Source organism: Aricia agestis, chromosome 7 (assembly GCF_905147365.1).
Source record: "Aricia agestis chromosome 7, ilAriAges1.1, whole genome shotgun sequence".
In the NCBI taxonomy this organism is placed as follows: Eukaryota; Metazoa; Arthropoda; class Insecta; order Lepidoptera; family Lycaenidae; genus Aricia; species Aricia agestis.
The window spans coordinates 11,501,795-11,521,976 of NC_056412.1; the positions used below are offsets into that span (position 1 = coordinate 11,501,795).

Below are 20,182 nucleotides of genomic sequence, written 5' to 3' on the forward strand. Positions count from 1 at the left end.
GGTTTAGTTTTTTCTGGATGTCTTCATACAGTTGTTATCGCCTGAAGATGTAACACACAGATACTCTTACTGCTAACGGTTAGACAAACAGACTTCGCGTTTATCCTCCTCCTCTCGTCGTGTTCCTTATTGCTTAGGGTCGTGATTCCCCTTTAGGAGTTTAGAGGTGACCACTGACCACATTACGCCATCTGTGGCGATCATTGGTGGAATGGAGGGATCATGAAGGCCGGTATCTAGCGTAGTGCGTACTCGGTCAGACCATCTAATAGGGCTTCGACCGTATAAGCGTTTATAAGACTACTTTTATTACCTCTCAGCTCTATCAGCGGCCTCCTCGGCGACGCTGGCTAGTCGGCGTCGCAGCGCGGCGGGCGGCGCCAGGGGAATCCCCTGGACAGCGGGCGCGGGGCTCCGTTCTCCCGCCGCTGACGACGCGGAGCTGTTGTACCCCGAGCTCTCCGGAGACACCAGCTCGGTGCCCGCGCCCTCGCGGATCACCAGCTCCAGACGACCGCTCACCTTCATCGCTGCTATCGCCTGGGAAAATGAAAGAAAATGGGTAAAATGAAAGATACTCGTAACGAGCATATCACAACGAAGAACAGTAAAATAATAATGAACCACGACTGGGAAGAATGCTAATCAGTAAAAATATAATTAGGTAGTAGCAAACAAAAATAGCTTCTGCGGCTTACTTTAGAATGCTGCAAGTACCATAATAGGTATTATAGGTATACTAGATAAGTTTGATGATTACCAAGTAGGTACTTTAAAAACAAAAATAATGTTAAGATTATCAATTGTCATTATTGGAAATTATTAAGTAGGTACACTAATAGTCCAATACATTATTGTTTACATTGATATCTTACATTTTAGTCAAGTGTAGTTTTTCAGAATTGATCATATCAATAAGTACGATGTGATAAGTGATAACACATCTGATATTTCGTTATGAAATCTAGATATGACGATAAATTTTACACTTTTTTTATCACTAACAGGCAAATCATCCTTCAGTACGTAATGTGTACCTACTAAAATTAGAGAAAAGCATTAAACGTTCTTATTCAAATTTAAAGAGTGTCCGTGCGTCTAGTGGGTAGACCTTTGGTTCGCCCTCCATAGTCTAGAGGGTTTAAGTCAGATCCCAGGTGGAGGCGTGTACCAATGAGACAGATCTCAAGTACATTTAATACGGGCGCTCGTATGGCGAAGGAAAACTTAGGGTGGGTTGCACCAACTTACTTTAACTATAACTTTAACTTTAACCATAATAAAATGTGAAATGAAATGTCAAATCCCTAGTAAAAGTCCATAATGAACGCCATATTTGATCATAACCTTAACCTTAATTATAACTACGCCTCTGGTGCAACCCACCCATAGTGAGGAAACCAGTATATAATAAAGTACTCTGTGGAGGAAACGTCCCGCACATGGTCAGTCCCAGATAGGGAATGCAATCTTGGACCGAGATTGATAACTCAAGATCTTGGCGTCTTTTTTCTGAATCAAGATTGGTCAGTTCGAGATCTTGTTGAGATTCGGGTCGAGATCTTGGTCGTGAATCAAGATTTTCGAGATTGAGCAGAATAATTGAAAAATAATGCGTTTTTTGCTGCAAATAGATAGTAACCAGTACTTAAATATGAAGTAATATATTATGTAATGTTTTGAAGAATTTGTTTTTGAGAAAATTGGGTATTGTTATATAAACTAAACATAACAAACTCAGTTTTTACAAATTCAAGTTTTTTGAAACATAAAAATCGTCGCAGCGCAGACGACAGACTATCCGTGACGCACTTTTTAGTCCGTGGAAATAGAACCTATGCAATTGCCAAATTATATGCAGTAACGCGCAGCGCACACGTATGCGTTACTGCATATAATTTGGCAATTCCATAGGTACTACTTCCGCGGACTAAAAAGTGCGTCACGGATAGTCTGTCGTCTGCGCTTATCTGTCTACTATATAATTATACCCTAATCTGTGGTGCGCGCTTTGCAGCGCAGGTATGAACAAACAGAAAATCTTGTTACAATCTTGGACTATTTTGTCAAGATCACGAACAGGATTTCGAAATTCAGGATTGATGGCTTTCAAGATTGAATCTTGGAAAATCACTCAAGATCTTGGTGGAATCTTGATCTTGCAAGATCAAGATTGCATTCCCTAGACGTATTGACCTGTTCATAATCCTCGGGCCTCGGTAGGCCGGCTATGTTGTTGCGAGAATGTATGTGTTCAGTGTTTGGGAAACCATACGGACATCAAAAATATTGTCCCAGGCACTACAGAAATATTGAAGAGTGGTTACAATTTGCGCTGAAAATACTGTATAAATCATCCACAACGAATGCAAAGGCCTTGTTTTTGTTTTATTCTCATGGAACAGTAAGGTTTGTTGCCTGTGTAATATCAGCTTTGGCTGGAGTTGCTCTCGCGAAATTGAGGGTCCGCACTGCGAGACGTGGTACAAATCTTCACAGAAATTCCTTGCCAATATTTGGGTTTTCTGTCTGGCCCTCCAGCAGTGCCGAACTAATTTCGCTATACAATATCAAACCAACCACCTACTATACAGTATAATACAGAGTATAAACCATACTGTATAGTAGGTAGGTGGTTGGTTTGATCTATACTTACGTCATTAAACGATATATTCCCAAAGTCGAGGCCGTTACACGACAAGATCTGATCTCCGGGCCTGAGGCCAGCCTCGCGTGCGATCCCCCCCTCCCGGATGAACTGCACGAATATCCCCGGTTTCCAGTCGGGGCCTTTGCAGATCCTGTAAGCGATACGAATACCTTGTTATTAATTATTATACAAATTACGAGAAAGTATTTTGTCTCATCCATTTAGAAAAATACGCTTTTTTTCGTCCCTTATGCTTTTAGATATGATAATGGATACCGTCATCTAGATTTTTTTGATTTCAATAGGTATTCTTCAGACATGCCTGCGTGACACTAGCAAAAAGCAATTATGGTTTAAAAAACAACAGTTAAATAATATTCAAGATTCTCAATAGGCTGCAAAAGGTTTTTTCTGTACAAAACTTTCTTTATCTTAATCTTACAAGTTAACAACTACAAAGTCACATTTAACGCCAATTAGGGCTGGACAAGTGTTCTAAACCCAAGACAAAGAGCTTGTTAGAAAACATACCCGCATCCGAGCTTAGCTCGCGGCGGCACTAGTATGGAGAGGCGAAGATCTGTCAAGTGGTCTGTAGTGTGGCAGAGTGTGGGGGACGATGACACTTCCGACGTAATCGACGCTCGCTCCGACGTGAACTGCCACGAGAGGCTCTCGTGCTCTTTCCTGCAATAATTAGCAGCCATTAGCAACTGGGGTACTCAGTAGTGCCGGTTTTCACACTACCAACGCCCTGGGCGATTTTTCGGCGCCTTGAGTGCTAGTAGTGCTGTTTGACTTCGGCGTCCTTTTTTAACCGGCGCCCTGGGCGGTAGCCCAGCCTCGCCACCCCCTAACGCTGCTACTGGGGGGTACTATTACCAGAGATCACTAAATACTAATTAGTTAGTGCTATATTCGGTAAAACAAGGGCATACATCTAAAGAATTAATATACGAGCTCTACTTGATAGACATAATGGTCTTAGTTAGTGATTCGCCGCATAAACAGCTTTATTTGTAAAAGGTAAAAAACATCATAGAGCTTAACATTCTCAAAGCAATTTGTGGCCTTGTCTTACCGAAGCTGAAGGTACGAGTTGTGTTTTTTTTTAATTCTAACCGAATATTATTTTTCTGATATTGTAACTATTTTTGACAATGACTATGGTAATAGCAAATATTTTTGACAATGACTATGGTAGGTACTCTAATGGAAGACTTAAAGTTGTAGTCTGGACAAAATAAAGAAAAATCTTTTCATTACTTTTAATGGTTTAAATTATTATTGTGTAAAAATGTTTTAATACTTACTCCTTAACAGGAATCATGCCCACATCTGAAATAAAGATATTATAAATTATTATTTAATTTAATCAATTACTATAATATTATCTATCTATCTATATTAAGAAAATCTTCTTTCTAACACTTGAGAGTTATGTAGGTAAGAAAGATTTTTGTTTTCCTAGAATAATATATATAATTATTTATGAGCAATTTCAAATATTGCTCAAACATTTACGGAAGCTAGAATGGACCCATTACGAGGGCACTCAGTAGTTGCTGCAACACACAAAGCAACAATTATTACGCCCAACAAAAGCATATAGCCGACCACGTATTTGATACAGTTATATCAAATCATTATGAATATTCAGATCGGTATGACGAAAATCACTGTCGTTCCATTTTAAAATTATTAAGAGTACTTTTGTAACTCATTAACTTTAACCCTTTGACGTATAAGGGACACGGGTGTCCCTAACTTTTAATGTAATTTTTTATCCAAACAATAACTTTATTGAAAAAAATAATCTTTCCAAATCATAGTTTTTGAACTTGCATTTAGTTGTTTTTAATTACTTGGTAGCTCTGCGCGAAAAAAATGTAAATTTTTCCCTATTACTTTTCGGTGTTTTGGCGCGCTTCTTTGATATTTTTCAGAAGTGATTTTATTTATGTTTTCTGCGGTAATTACTAACTTCTTGTGCAACATTTCATGAGAATGGTAAGTAAAAGTTGTGAATTTACTACTATTTTCTAGATTTTATGAAAATAAAGTAACTAAAATACGATATTTACATCAAGGGACACTGCTGTCCCAATATGCGTAAAAGGTCGTACTCCTATATTATTACTGATATTATTTTATGACTTATTTATTCAATGTTATTCGTTTTTTATACTAATTTTCATTGTTTTAGGCCAGTAGAGGAACACGAATATTATATATAAAGGCGAAATTGTGTCTGTCTATTACCTTTTCACGCCCAAATTTCGTATATAAGGGGTATTTTGAGTCCCGGGAAATGACATAGACTTTTTATGTCGGAAAAATGTACGGTTCTCACGCGATAAACGAATTGTGGCGTAGCGGAGTTGCCGGCGTCATCAGTACTTATACATAATATAATTATTTTATAATGAAAAGTATACTCGAACGATAATGATGTGGAGGAGTATCTTATGGCTGATAACAGCGATGATGAAGATGCCCTAATCTTGGATGAGGAAGACCAGGCTTTTATCCAAGGAGATATGGAAGCTGGTGTATCAAAACTCCGAAGTAATGATTGAGCCTGCTCCTGCATCAGACTCCACTTCAGCTCCAGATCCAGCTCTAGGTTCATCGTCGTCTGACTCGCTTGATCCGCTGTTGAAAATAGCATTTTCTGTTTGCTGTGAAGCACAAATTTACGTTGCATAAATCGCAAATATTGTTAGTGCAATTCTCAACTCCCGCCTTGGCGCACTGCACACATCTTTTTCGTGAGGGTCCTTTCTTCATCACGTGCGCCAAGGTGGGAGTTGAGTTGAGAATCGCACTAATTTATGGAACTTGTGCTTCACAGCATACAGAAATTGCTTTGCAGAGTTTCACTTGTAAATTTATCAATAAATTTATATTATTTTATTAAAAAGTTGTATAATTTATTACCTAAAGCATATAAAATACTGTAATTATTATACTTAGTTAAACTGGTGAAAGTCGCCCTTTATCGCATATTGGGACACATTTGTCCCAGCTATTTTTGAAAAATCTACGATGTGTTTTTTATTTTTTTCCAATCATATCGATAAAATACTCCACAAAGCATACCCTAAACTACTAACATCCATAAAAACACTTTTATACTAGTTTTGTACGTGTAAGGGTTAACTGAGTTTGATTTGTACCCACTCAAAATGATGAGTTTTTAGTTTCCTTGTGTGTTTGCTAATTATTTGGATTACGGTACATTTCTACAAACTCTCAGGCTCTATGTCGTCTATTGGGTGAACTTCTACAACCCCGTCATAGTCAAACATACCTATCTATCAACACAATATATAGTCTATAGGTCCATGATCCAACAGGCAACGGTCGTATTTTCACATCTGCGTCATTTCTAACTTACGTCCAAAGTGATTTAGTGTAACATTATTTCAAGTTTCTAAATCATAGGCTGTCACTGTTTCTATTAGGCGAAATGACAAGGACAGCATAATCATTATAACTTGTGTGCCATTTAATTTAAGGGGCGTTATAGTATGTTACTTTAGTGCAGGTTTTATATCACACAACCGTAGATACTCTTATGAACGTGCACCAATTTGCGATTGATATAGTCAAGAACAAAAAAATTTAGATTTTGAGAGATTCTGCAGAATTTTATTAATATGAGCCATAAAAAGAATAATGTGACCTAATTGTGTTGTGATCAAAACTTGAAATACCCCCATTATTACCTAAGGGCCTTTCCACACGACGTATTTTTTACGCACTGAGTACTGACGACGCGCCTTTCTGATGCGCTTTTTGGCAGATTAAGGCCCGTATAAATAGTCAGTACTCAAGATACATCTCGGTCTCAAGACTCGGTTCAGGCTTTGTGATTTGTTGGCTGTCAAAATTTGGACCAATCACAGAGCCGAACCGCGTCTTGAGACCGGGTCGCATCTTAAGCACTGACTATTTATACCGGCCATAAAGTTTAAAACGTGTCGGCTTCCTTCCGTTTGCTGAACGTTCAACTTGCGTTTGTATCGATACAAACGAGAGTAAAAAAACGTCGTGTGGAAGGGCCCTAACATCTATTCTTATGCCTGCTGTAGTGCTGTCACAGTTACATATTTACCGTCTGTAGCGGGCATTATATTCAAAGTTAAGCGCTATTACACGCAAAAATTACCTCCACCCTAGGAAACTATGTATGAAGCTGCAAAGTTTATTTGTGTAGGTTATAAATACTTACGTCTGACTTTAAGTTTGAGCCTGGACTGGCTGGCGATGTAGTGGACCAGCTCGCCATGTATTGCGTCATCCACGCGGTACCCGTTGACACTTATCACTTGATCACCAACCTGAAAATGACAAATGTTTCTGTTATTCCGATAGAAACTCACCGCGACGGCTTTCGAGGCCGAACGGCCGCAATAGTTTTGGAATTCGGCCCTTGTTATCTCGGCTAAGGGAAAATAAGTAGATTCAGATACTATAAAGCTATATAATAATTAATAATTATATAATATATATTTGAAGGTAAGTGTTAAGTATAACAGTAATTTATACCATATATCCCTACTTGTACGTATTGAATTATTTTATGAACTTGACTTATTGACTTGACTTATTTTATGAATTACTGCACTTCTTCCGAGATTAATAAACAGTCTAATCATTTAGATCAGGGATTCCCAAACTTATTTTGTCTACTGCTCACTTTAAGAACTAATTATGTTTTAACACCCCCATTGTTTCAATTTCAAACCCCCCCATTTTTTTTTGGGTCCTACATCCTTTATACCTTACGCGCCCACGTCAAGGGGACGTTATCACCCACTTTGAGAAAGGCTGATTTAGATAATGTTTTAAAGGCGAAATTTTGTTACTGTTTTTTTCTGTAAATATAGGGTTTTGGATAACACCAAAGCCAATTTTTAATTAGCTAGTTGTAACACGGGTAAAAATAGTTAAAATCTACGATATCATATTAAGAACAAAATGTGTACTGTGCAACTTGCATAAGAAATAACGCACGCGGCCGAGCACGCGTGTCTTATTGTGAGCGTTTGATAAGCATAACGGAAAGTAATAAATTATGTTGTGGACATGGCATTCATGTTGAATGACGTCATCCGCAATGTCACGTCAACCTCTTCGCTGGCGTGACGAATGCGTAATGCGACGCGACGCTACGCAGCGCGCGTACACTTTCTTTGTAAAGTACTAAGAAGCCGGACGGTACGCCTTTTGCCCTACATATGAGACAACTTTCATTGAAAGTTTCGTTGGCCACCTCTGTTGCCAACTACTACGCCAGACTACGCGGCGGCCGGCGTCATAACTCATATCCTTTTTGACATTTTGTACACTCGATGTGACTTTTCGAATATTATTTGCAACTTAAAAAATATTAAAATCACAGAGTCTTGACTTTGGTGTGATAATGCACTCAAAGTCAATTCTATATTGTTTTGTAGTAGTGATGGCGCTGGAGTGAGACAAGTGGAAAACCCTGAAGGAGGCCTTTGCCCAGCAGTACTTGTACTATTATCTATTCTGTGCCAGCAGTGGGATAGTATAGGCTAACAAAAAAAGTAATGATTGCCTATTTTTTTTAATTCCATTAGATCAAATATTATAATTTATTTGGTGTTAAGTTGTGTGTCATTGTCAGGTATTTATCGAATTAATAATTTGCTGTATGCAGCTGTTCAAATATTCGCAAGTTGTCGACACCGATGACTACGATAAAATCAAAATTATTCGCCGAGGTCCAGGTATTTTAGAATACGGTACTGAAATTTACGCAACAGTTCTATGAACTAAAAATCGGAATTGGTAACTGATTTAAGCTAGACTAGCCTATTTAGTAAAGTTTAATAATTGTAATCAATTGAATTACAATGATTAAAAGAGTTGGTAGAGTATAATCGTCCAATTTTGTAGAGTTATTCAAACTATTAAATCTTCAGCATGTAATGCTCTACAATTGTGCTCATAGGTACAAACGCTGTTTCACTCCCCCTCAGGTACATAGAGTACATCAATGCAAAAATATCACTAACTACTTAAATACTATACCTAGTACTATTATCTATTCTGTGACTATACCTCATACACACCCATACACACGCAACACAATTCTTCGCTGTTTTCACAAATGCTAGAGCTTTTCCAATAACTAAAATACAACGCATACAAAAACTTGTCTGTTGGTGTATAATAATAATTGACTGTCATAACGCTGGCGATGCGCGATGAGGGATGCATGAGGTAACATCCATCAGTACACGTAAGGTTCGGTTATACCACAATGTAACCAGAAATTATGCTTGATTAGCGATGGCATAAGAGAACAATCGATTAAAGTGTTAAAAAATAATTACACAAATACAATTGGCAAGCACAAACCATTAAGTAGTTAACGCAGTTAAATACTTTTTCTAAGAAATATTATAAGCTTGACTAATATTGGTTTATTAGAAAGCAGACAATGTTAAAACCAATTGTGAACACAAAAATATTACTGAATTTGGTTTAGATGCTGTGATAGCTAATTCACTATGTATTAGTCCAAAACTTAATTACTTCATTGTAAAATTAGTAATGCAAATTAAAATTATGACTGACTGAATAATGAATAGTATCGTTCATTGTTTACGATGCGTGCTGCTTTTATCGTGCGACTGCTCCAAATTCTATGATAATTTAGTTTTTGTTGACTTGAACATGGTCTCCAAAATGCTAATAAAATGCCGGATGTTAAATAAGAATGGTTAATGCGCTACTTCCTTCTCTCTTTTCGAGCCACCTAATGGCCAAATTGTAAGTAAATGTTGTTTTTTTATGCCTGCAGATAAAAATAAGCGAGATGTGCTATAAATTTAATATAGGAAACTAAAAAAGGAAAATATCGGAATATATTTTAACCGTTTACCTCACTAGACCGTCTGAACTTAAAAAGTAGCACTCTGGCATATTTGCACTTTTCTATTTTAGCAACTCTTGCGCAATTGATATTGTCGAAAAGACCCACGAGAATGATAACACTAGAAAGTCTTCCACCGTCCGTCTCCCGTTTGTTTTGTGGCTCAGAATCTGTTTAACTTACACTGATTATAAAAAAGTGGAATTATTTTTAAATGCATAAAAGTGGAATTATTTTTAATTTTTAAACATTAAAACAAAATTTCGAACACAATTTGGTGATTTCATACTAACTTAGAAACGAAACCTTCGGCAAATATTTTTTATGTCCGATTGCAGCACAAAAACATTGCGCCTTTCTGATTTTTGCTATTCACAATATGCATTTGTAATGGTGTTCCATTAGTGAGTATAATCGGTGCTAGCAAGTGAACAATAACCAGTTACTTCCAAGGAAAGCGGCTAATATTAAAACAGTCGTTCGAGCTGACTGCGAGTTACAAAATGCGCGAAATTATAGTAAAGATCACCTCGGCGACGGACAAAAACTAATAATGGGATCGGATGTGGGCAAAAACTCACTCAGACTTTTGTACGTACGAGCAATACAAACGTTAATTAACGTACAGCAAAATTCACATCAATATGAACACAGGCGTCCCAAAATATGATATTAAGTGTAAGACCACCGGATATAAGCAACGCCTTTCGTAACGTCTTTGTTAAGGAAGTAATTGTGCGAAAACTACTAGATATTTGCACAATAATGTGCTCATTCTTGTGTTAACTAAACACAGGCCATAAAGTGAGAGTGTGTTCGGTGGCCGAACAAAATATAATATTTTAGGTAACACTACATTATACGAACTATAACCACCCCGGTTTCAATACATTTTTAGATAAACTTTCCTCTTGAATCACTCTATTGCAAAAAACGATATTAAAATCCGTTCAGTATTTTTATAGAACAGAGAGCGGAAGTGATTCATTTTTAGCAAAATAGATGAAAAAAGTTGAGATCAACTGAAGTGAATAGCGAATCCATTATATTGTAAAAATAATTGATTCCGTTAACATAGATTCGATGAAAAAAGGTCTTCTGACTCTTAGAAGATGAATAAAAATTGCAAACGGAATTAAACTGTTATGTTTTACCGCTAGGTGTATACACAACTTATGCAAACACTCGTAAGGCAGAAGTAGCACATCTGTCATCTCGAACAATCGAACAGGCTTAAGAGATTAATTACCCAATAATATCGTAGATAACCTTCGTCGCTTGCATAATGTTTGCACCTAATTCCTGAACGAAACAAAACGAAGTACCGAACGAAACGTTACGTGACCGTGATGGAGAGCGGCGGTTCCAACACGAGAGAAACGAGAGTGAAGAAAAAGTTCCACATCTTCCAGCACAATTAAATGTGCTATTGAACTCCACATAATACTCGGTTTATGTTCTGTAAAATTATGGTAATTATGATTCACGACATAAGAATTTCATTAAAAAAAAGCGATGATTTCTGTTTTCTGAACACTAATGTATTTCTCGTTTACACATTTAGTAGTATAATAATTAATAGCTAGTCTAAAAATTAAGTTAGCTATTAGATTTGTCCACACTGTGCCTTTTTCTGTTCGTCAAGGCAGATCTATAGCGCAGTCAACAGCGAACGTGAGGCATGCTCGCGACGCATGCCCTCAGACCGTATCCAAAACTTCAAAAATGACAATATTGGCGTTGCGTTCCTTGATGCATTCAATTATCGAATGCGCCAATATGAAAGTTGATGACGAAAATTGAAGATGAAAGTGCACATTGTGGACATAGCTATATTGACTCACTTAAATAATATTCATCATTGTTAATTTCATAATTTAAGTAGAACAATTTTGGATACACGTGTTTTATCTACGTTGCGAAATATGCACAAAAAACGAGACTTCATATTTACGGAACCTAAATTATCCGGCTAGCCACACGTGAAAGAGAAACAATGAAATAATACACAATCGCTTGTAGTCCTTGTAAAAATAAAGCAATTGAACACAATAATCATACAAAACTGCATTGCCTTCTTTTGTTACGCAATATTAAGTACCAAAACTCTATCATAGCTATTACAAAACTAATAATTCATTTTTATTGTTTTTCTTTGATTATTAATCATAGTTTTATGAATACACTCAATCGTTTTTATCAGATCTCTATTTTACATCATCCAACTTTCCAACGTCTTAACGATTATAAGTATTTTTCAAGTAAGTAGTCAAATAAATTAAATTTATTTCTTCCTTATAATGCATGCTTAGAATTAAGATGGTAGAGATAGTTTCTTCGATAACATTGTATGAATAAAATTTAATTTTTAGTCGTAACAGTCGGGTCGTTTGGGTGCAAATGACAATTAAATAACTCCCACATTAAAATTAGTCATCTCGGCTATTATATAATGAGGCTGTCGTTGCATAAGCAGTTATTAAGAGTCACCAAATAAACGCTCTGTTACGTCTTTGTTTGTTTTTTGTGACTGTGAAAAACTTAGTTCGTACTCTATACTTTCGTATGAAGTTGTAATATTTAATTATTTCTGGGAACAAACTTTGTTTATTTTCGTAAAGCTGTTTTGATTATCGTAACTTGTAACTAAATGCTATGTTCTTGAATGCTCGTTGACGATGATACTCTTTCCTCAAGCCCTTGGCTATTGCCCTGAGGTACCTGACACGACCGGTAAGATATCAGGTGCAGATAGCAGCTGATGCATGAAGAATCACCTTTCTTGGATCACTGATCATTCGATCTTCGGGCAAGAAATTCTTCATGCATCGAGGAATGTCAGCGACGAACCCAAGCTTGAATTGGACGCGGACGGAAGTTGCATTGCTTTCTCTAGACGTTTAAGTTATTTGGAGAAAGACACGAAATACATCGCGAATGTATCGAAATATAGGCGCAATTGTTGTTTCTTTACTAATTACTTCAGCAATAAGCATCATACATTACTCGAATATATTAACGTTTTACTCATTAAAATCATAGCTCTCTCATATCTCATAGCATTTTTAGAAAATGTCATTTTATTCGTCTTTTATCGAATACCGAGCAAAGCTCGGTCAAATAGCTAGTTATTATATTATGACTCCTACATAAATATAATATGTAGTGAGTATCTGTAGTAGTAGAGTATGTGAATACCTTTCTCTAAGCAGCGTGGTCAGACATGATGAGTGACATCAACCCATAAATTATTATACAATATACAATAATTAAAGATAACTCACCTTCAACCCTTGCAGATGCGCCTCGGAGTTCAACTCGACCTTGGATATGAAGAAGCCAGTGGCGTACTCCTTGCCGCCGCGCAGGGAAAAGCCGAACGCGGGCGCCGCCCTGCGCGGGCGCAGCAGCCGCACCGCGCGGACGCGCCGCTCCGCAGACAACATGGCCGACCCCGACGTCGTCGTCGACAACGTCGATGTGGAGTACATACTGCCTCCTGAAAAAAAAAAAAATCATTTTTTTTTTAATTTGTATTCTAGTCTTTGGCTTTCTTTTCGAGGGCCAGAGTGCTTGGTTAAAAATTAAAATGAATTCGACAGTTTTGATAGCGAATTTAGACGAAACTTCTTTTTTTTTTAACATGCCAATAAATTGTCGCAATAATAGCATTTATCAAATTAAAACTACGTCGTCGTAAAAAGATAGTGTGAAACATACCGTGACCTACTCCTAATTTAATAATTAAATTTGTTACAAAACTCTAATTATATACGTTGTAGGCTTTATCATAATTATAGCCTCATTTGAGCACGATAATGTATTGTTAGATCGCTTTGTGAGGAGCAACAGTAAACTAGAGAACCTACGCTGAGGTCGACAGAGCAGAGAATCTTGCGCAAGGATAACCACATAGATAGAATAGACCTTAAGTGAGAAAGATTCCTTTGTTTATTGCAGCTGGTGTTGAACTACTTTATCATAATTTATAACTGAATAATATATCTGCTTGAACTCGGTTATTAGGCGGAAACATTTTTTGCTTGTTTGTATCGAAAAGGCTTCACAACAATTGGACAGATTTAGATGAAATTGGATACAGAACATCTGTAGGTCATAAGAGACTATGGAAAAGGATTAATGCAACTTTTTATCGGCTAAATTTACGGCTTTTGTGGAGTCTCATAATATTCACGAATCACGCGGGAGATACCGCAAAACTTCCATAAATATAATGTCACTAGATGACGCCCGCCACTCCGGGTTGTTTCGTTTATCGCGCGGGAACAGTGCATTTAGAAATAAAATATGTATATCCTATGGCCTTCTCCGGGACTCGAAGTATTTCTATATCAAATTTTCAGCTAATTCGGTTCAGCTGTTTGGGCGTGAAGAAGTTACAAACAAACAGACACTACTTTGTATTTATAATATTAGTATGGATGCTTTTCATTCCATGATCGAAGCGCAATTTCTTCTGGCCATTTATCTAAAACTTTTTCGGTATCGTTTCGTTAAAGAATCGCCAACCAAAATGTATGGAATTGACATTTAAGCGTTCGCTAATATGACGTTGATGTTCGACTCGTCTTACGTCAATTCCATACATTTTTATCGGCGATTCTATAAAGAAGCGATAAAGAAAAGATCTTGGCTCACCCCTCTGATTTTCAATCCCGAATCCCGATAACCCGATTCGACGGTGGACGGTCGATCTGATAAGTGGGTAAGTCGCACGGGAACCGCAACCTCAGCGGAAACACCAACCCGTTTCTCGTCATTAGCTATTAACGACTCCAAATCTCACGCTTATTGAGTATAACGGAAGCCGACAAAGTCCCGCTGGGTATAAAAGTTTGAATAACAGGTAGATATGACAGGTAAAGATCGATATTTTGAGGATTATGATGACATAGATTTGAAATTCGATTAGGACTTACGTAGCTCTGTCACATGTTCCTGGTAATTAAAACAATTAACTCTATATTCTTGTATCACAGATACAACTGGTTATTAAATATGATAAGTTTAATTATTTGAAATAGTTTTTAAAGTATGTATTGTGGAAAATAGTTTATTATTACTAGTCACCAAATCATTTTAAATTTTTAAAGTAATTTATGTTTTAGTATTTCCGGAAATATGATTCACAAATCACCGTGAATGTAAACATTTATGGGTTATGACTTATGACAGTTGTGGTAAAATCTTTCAGCTTTTAATATCCGCTATGTGGTTATGTCTTATTGATTTAATGATAAAAGTATTTTTATTTTTAGGTATTTCATTTAGTGTGCCTTGGCCTATGTGATTTCTTTACTTATTACATTAAATAAATCGCCGCAGAATATCAGAAGAAAGTCAAGACCAATTTTTCAAATGTCTATAAGTAGGTAGGTATTAACTTCAGAACATTATTTTGTACATTTTTTAAATAGTATATTAAACTATTTAATCATCGATTAACTAAAAGGGTATTAAATTGACCTGTTTTCTGATTAGATGATCAACGTTAAAAGTTCGTACGTAACATCTGTTTGTTTTGAATTATATGATCATTAAATACTGCTTAGATATAATGAAGAGTGATTACACAATAGGCATTTATCCGAAGAGGCGCTACGATCACGCTATTACAATGTAATGCGATACACATCATATTATTACACATTACACCGCCATTAATCAATAACGATATTAATGGCTCATTTATTATAGATCTGTTTGAAATAATTAGGTAACCATTATGAGTAAAGAATATTTTTAAATAATAGGAGAAATCCCAAACTATTGGTACCTAGCTTAAATTCTGATAAAAAATAATTTTCATTATTATGTCCTTAGCCGGGATTCAAACCAACGTATTGAGAAACAAAATTACACTAAATAAGAACATTCAAAAGTGTTGTTAACAAGAAACAAATTCTTGAAAGTAATATCTGTGGTAATATCTAAAATTAGAAAGATGAATCGCAAGAGCCGTTTGACTTAACAATACGCTTTGTGAAATCCCACATTGTCGAAACTAGCAAATGCTTGATTATCCTGTCCAAGGGTGAATTAAGGCAGATGGCGGACCTACGTAATTTGCTCCCGTTATGTCAAACTTAGGTGATAGGTCCTTCAAGTACTACAAAACGGTTTCTTCGATGGTACATAGAAATTCTAGCATAGAATAGAATAGAAGAAAGCCTTTGTAAAGCATCAGTCACATCTCTCCGTCTAACAATTATGTAAATGAAGTATATTTAGTAAATCGCCAAATCGTACGGATTACGTCAAAACCAATCACACGTGTGTGTATGAACTATCGAGCTTTCACAACAACGGTCATTTGTTTAAGTCAACGTTATTGATGGCGATCATGTGAATCAATGTTCATTCGTCATGATCATCATCACCATCTGATATATTATGAGGATATTCTAAAGTTGTATAAAACTAAGGGTGTAACAAAACTAAGTGATACCTAATACTTTAGGATTAAAAAGCAACGCTAAAATACCACTTTTTTCACTTTTGTATGGGGAAACTTGTGACGCTACGGCGCTTGCCCATACAAAAGTGAAAAAAAATTTGGTCCTTCAGCGCTGCTACTTTTACAGTGAACGCACTACAAGGAACACGTACCTACACATCCTAAACTATAATCATTTAGTTTTGTTACACCTTGTATACGTTTTGTGTGGCAACGGGCGGCCGCAGCAACAGTGCATTTTCCCACAAAAAAGTATCTCATGTTGTATTCTGTATATTATGTGCCAAATCACATAAGAACCAGTCCAGTAGTTTGTGAGATTAGCGTGTCTAAACGAACCAACGCTTTAGCTTTATACCTCTAATAACTTATCTATACTAATAATATTATAATTCTGCAGAGTTCGTTTGTTTGTTTGTTTGAACGCGCTAATCTCAGGAACTGCTGGTCTGATTAAAAAAAATCTTCTACTGTTGGATAGCCCATTGATCGAGGAAGGCTATAGGCTATATTTTATCACGCTAAGACTAATAGGCGCGAAGAAATAGAGGAAAATGTGGAAAAAACGGGGGAAATTACATGAAAGGGCTTATTTGAACGCGCTAATCTCAGGAACTACTGGTCCGATTTGAAAAATTCTTTCAGTGTTAGATAGCCCATTGATTGAGGAAGGCTATAGGCTATATTTTATTACGCTAAAACTAATAGTAGCGAGTAAATAGAGGAAAATGTGGTAAAAACGGGGGAAATTATATGAAAGGGCTTATTTGAACGCGCTAATCTCAGGAACTACTGGTCCGATTTGAAAAATTATTTCAGTGTTAGATAGCCCATTTATTGAGAAAGACTATAAGTTATATTTTATCCCGCTAAGACTAATAGGCGCTAATAAATAGAGGAAAATGTGGAAAAAAACGTGGGAAATTATATGAAAGGGCTTATTTGAACGCGCTAATTTTAGGAACTACTGGTCCGATTTGAAAAATTCTTTCAGTGTTATATAGCCCATTCATCGAGAAAGGCTATAGGTTATATTTTATCACGCTAAGACTAATAAGAGCAAAGAAATGCAGGAAAATGTGGAAAAAACGGAGGGAAATTATTTGAAATTGCTTATTATCTTAAGAACTACTGGAGCAATTTTTATGTTATTTGGCAAACATGAAGAATAGACCACGTGAAGGGACATAGGCTATTTTTTGCGGAAAAATGTACGGTTACGTAAAATTCTTAAATTACGCAAGCAAAGCCGCGCGGAACATCTATATATAATAAAATCGTAGGAAATTCAATTCTGTACATTGAATATTTTTGTACAATAAATAATACTAGGCATGTGATCTACTATGCTAACGCGGACGAAGTCGCGGGCAACAGCTAGTTATTTATATAATAATATTAATACGCGGACGAAAAACTTTGGAATATGGAATGTTTTGACTGGCACACGAAATATACTCCTTTGTTTATGGTTGAAGTCTGTTATCAAATTAAAAATAGATTGTTGTTATTTTTATTAAATCTGAAATAGTCATTGATACTTTAAATGGGGAGCCAAAAGAGAAAGATAATTAAATTTAAGGTCGAATTTCGACCATTGGGCGATTTCTAGTTAGTATAAGATTGTTAAAATTAGTTGAAAAACGTTTAATGCAATATTTTTCTTCCTTACCAGGCCTGTCCCACTCGCTCCTTTAGGTATCGAACTGTAAGTACCCCTTTAAAGGGGCAGATCACAAGGGTCTCACAAGCGAGCGGTGACGCGCGCGCAAGATTTTTTCGTCGCATATATCTACGTACTGATTTAACCGCTGTGACAGAATCATTATTAATCTGATAAATATGAACAATTGAAAAAAGTCAAAGAAATATTTCAAAAAAGTAATTTAAGACTTTAAAATACAAAAAAAGATAAAAAAATACACAAACATAGCAAATAAACCAATTTTTTACAAACAAACCGCATACTACACATAAATAAACACAAGTTACTATGTTTAAGTTGTAAAAAATTCCTGACCAGCTCCTACATTATAATCGAATATAAAACTATTATAAAATATACGTTGGGTTACTAAAATTTGATTATTACTATAAAAAAGTTTGCTATTAGTAGCTATAGTAATTAAAAGAAGATTATTATTTTTTTTTCGTCAGAAAGGGTACCTCTTACGCGATAGAAAGAGAGCGCACATGTAGGCAAATATAATTGTAGGCACCTAGCACTGCGCGGTCGGAATTTGAACTTTATAGTATCGCAGCAAGAGTTATTATTTTTTAAACGGGTTTCACGAGTTGGACTTCTGTTGGTACTACTAATATATATTCTGTGTCCTTATTCAATCCACGTAGTTTCAGCGCAACAAAGTTGCAGGAAACATCTCTAAAAATATTATACAACTCGCTAATACGTAGATGTCAATTGGAATGCTTCGGCCTTAGAACTTATTAGGCTTAATTCAGACCGCAACGCGACGCGTAGATGCATTTCTTAATTTATATGGATTTGACAGATTCGCAAGACGTCTCACGCAATTGAGAATCTGTTAAATCCATACAAATTTATGCCGCGCCGCGCCTCGCCTCGCCTCGTCGCGTTGCGGTCTGAATTGACCCTTAAACCCCATCACATCCTGCTGTCGTTAGCATAATTGCTACCACTCATAGTTAAAGTAAAAAAAACATTCATAGTTACCTATTACAGCTAATAAGTGGCAAAGGAAGGGGCTAATTACGGTAGAAAATACTTTTCCAAGTACTCTCAATCATAGCGTCTAAGTATAATCGACACAGAATAAGTATATAATAGTACTCCTTAGTATCGAGGTCCAACTGAGAAGTAACTTCAATTCTTTAGGTTATTTAACTTATAATAGAATTAAGATATTTAATTCGGAACGTCGAAACCACTGTTGTCCTTTTCCGGGACTCTGAAATATTTCCAGAATAAAATTTCTCCCACAATTGGTTCAACGGTTTAAGCGTGAAGACGACAGTCACATTTATAATATTAGTATGGTTAGTATTTTTAATAAGTACCTAATACCTAGTACAACTACCTAGACTTACCTATCATTCCTACCAACAAGTATATTATAAGTTCGAGGTGCAGCGTGGAATGTAAAGTAAATTCCTTGACATTAAGGCGTTTCCATTCCACCGTGATAAGCCGAACAAAAGAATGGTCGACGAAGATTTTTATATAAACATTTGATTTGTAATAGCATGTGCTTTTTGACGCGACCACCACAACCACCTATTCTTAATATCCTTTTGTTAAAATTCTCCTACTTAATATCTTTTTAGTTTTTTTTTTACTGAAATAGTTCTCTCGACCTCTGGCGATCCAGGGAGTCACGACCCACAGGTTGAAAAACACTGATAATAGTAGTAAAATAATAATAGTATAATATGTACCACTTGAACTGAATTGCCAATAATTTCCGAAGTTATAGAATCTATACTAAAACACTTAGGTGACTGTGAAATGAAAATAACTGTTACAGTTTATTTTTGTAAAAAATTACATTCTATTTTATGCATTTGGAAATTATTGCGTTTTTATTGTACCAGAAATAATTGAGACATCTACAAGTAAGTACGTTGCCCAATGCTCGACAGTGAATGTTTATATAAGTTAAGGCTTTACTAAACTTTACTTGCTCGCTTCGCTGAGCGTAAATAATGGCTCGCAAAAAGAAAAAAAATGTTATTACTTAAAGATACTATAACTAATTATTAATTTCTATTAAAGTATTGTTTTGGTATAGCTCCTTTAATTTATATTTTCAAAATAAAATTTACTTATTATGATTTTCTTATTTTAAATATACTTTCTAATTATACTTAAATTACACAAAGAAACAAAATAATCTTTATATAATATAATGCAAGTTGCAACTACACATCATATAACTTAAGTTGAATACGGAGAACATCACACGCGTTGATGTCTTTTCCTTGTCGCTTAGATTTTTATCGGAAACTTATTTTAGTAACATTCTTGCTAATATTGTTATAGCTAGTTGTACTCGGTTACCAATAATTTTATATTTTTTTTAATAATTTGATCACAGTTTATTTATTTATTTACAGTACAATGAACTTAATTGAACATTATGCTGTACCCATATTGTAC

General features: G+C 35.9%; 1 protein-coding gene across 3 annotated transcripts in view; it reads right to left on the reverse strand.

Annotated features, from left to right (window-relative positions):
- LOC121728741 overlaps positions 1-20,182 on the reverse strand; it is a 50,134-nt gene that overhangs the window by 15,814 nt on the left and 14,138 nt on the right. For all 3 annotated transcript variants that reach the window (XM_042116983.1, XM_042116982.1, XM_042116981.1), the window contains 6 exons: positions 12,851-13,065; positions 6,888-6,996; positions 3,964-3,988; positions 3,182-3,337; positions 2,657-2,801; positions 314-540 (listed from right to left, as the gene is read on the reverse strand). In XM_042116983.1, coding sequence (XP_041972917.1) covers positions 314-540; positions 2,657-2,801; positions 3,182-3,337; positions 3,964-3,988; positions 6,888-6,996; positions 12,851-13,057 — 869 coding nt within the window. In that variant the 5' untranslated portion in view covers positions 13,058-13,065. The remainder of the gene's footprint in view (positions 1-313; positions 541-2,656; positions 2,802-3,181; positions 3,338-3,963; positions 3,989-6,887; positions 6,997-12,850; positions 13,066-20,182) is intronic.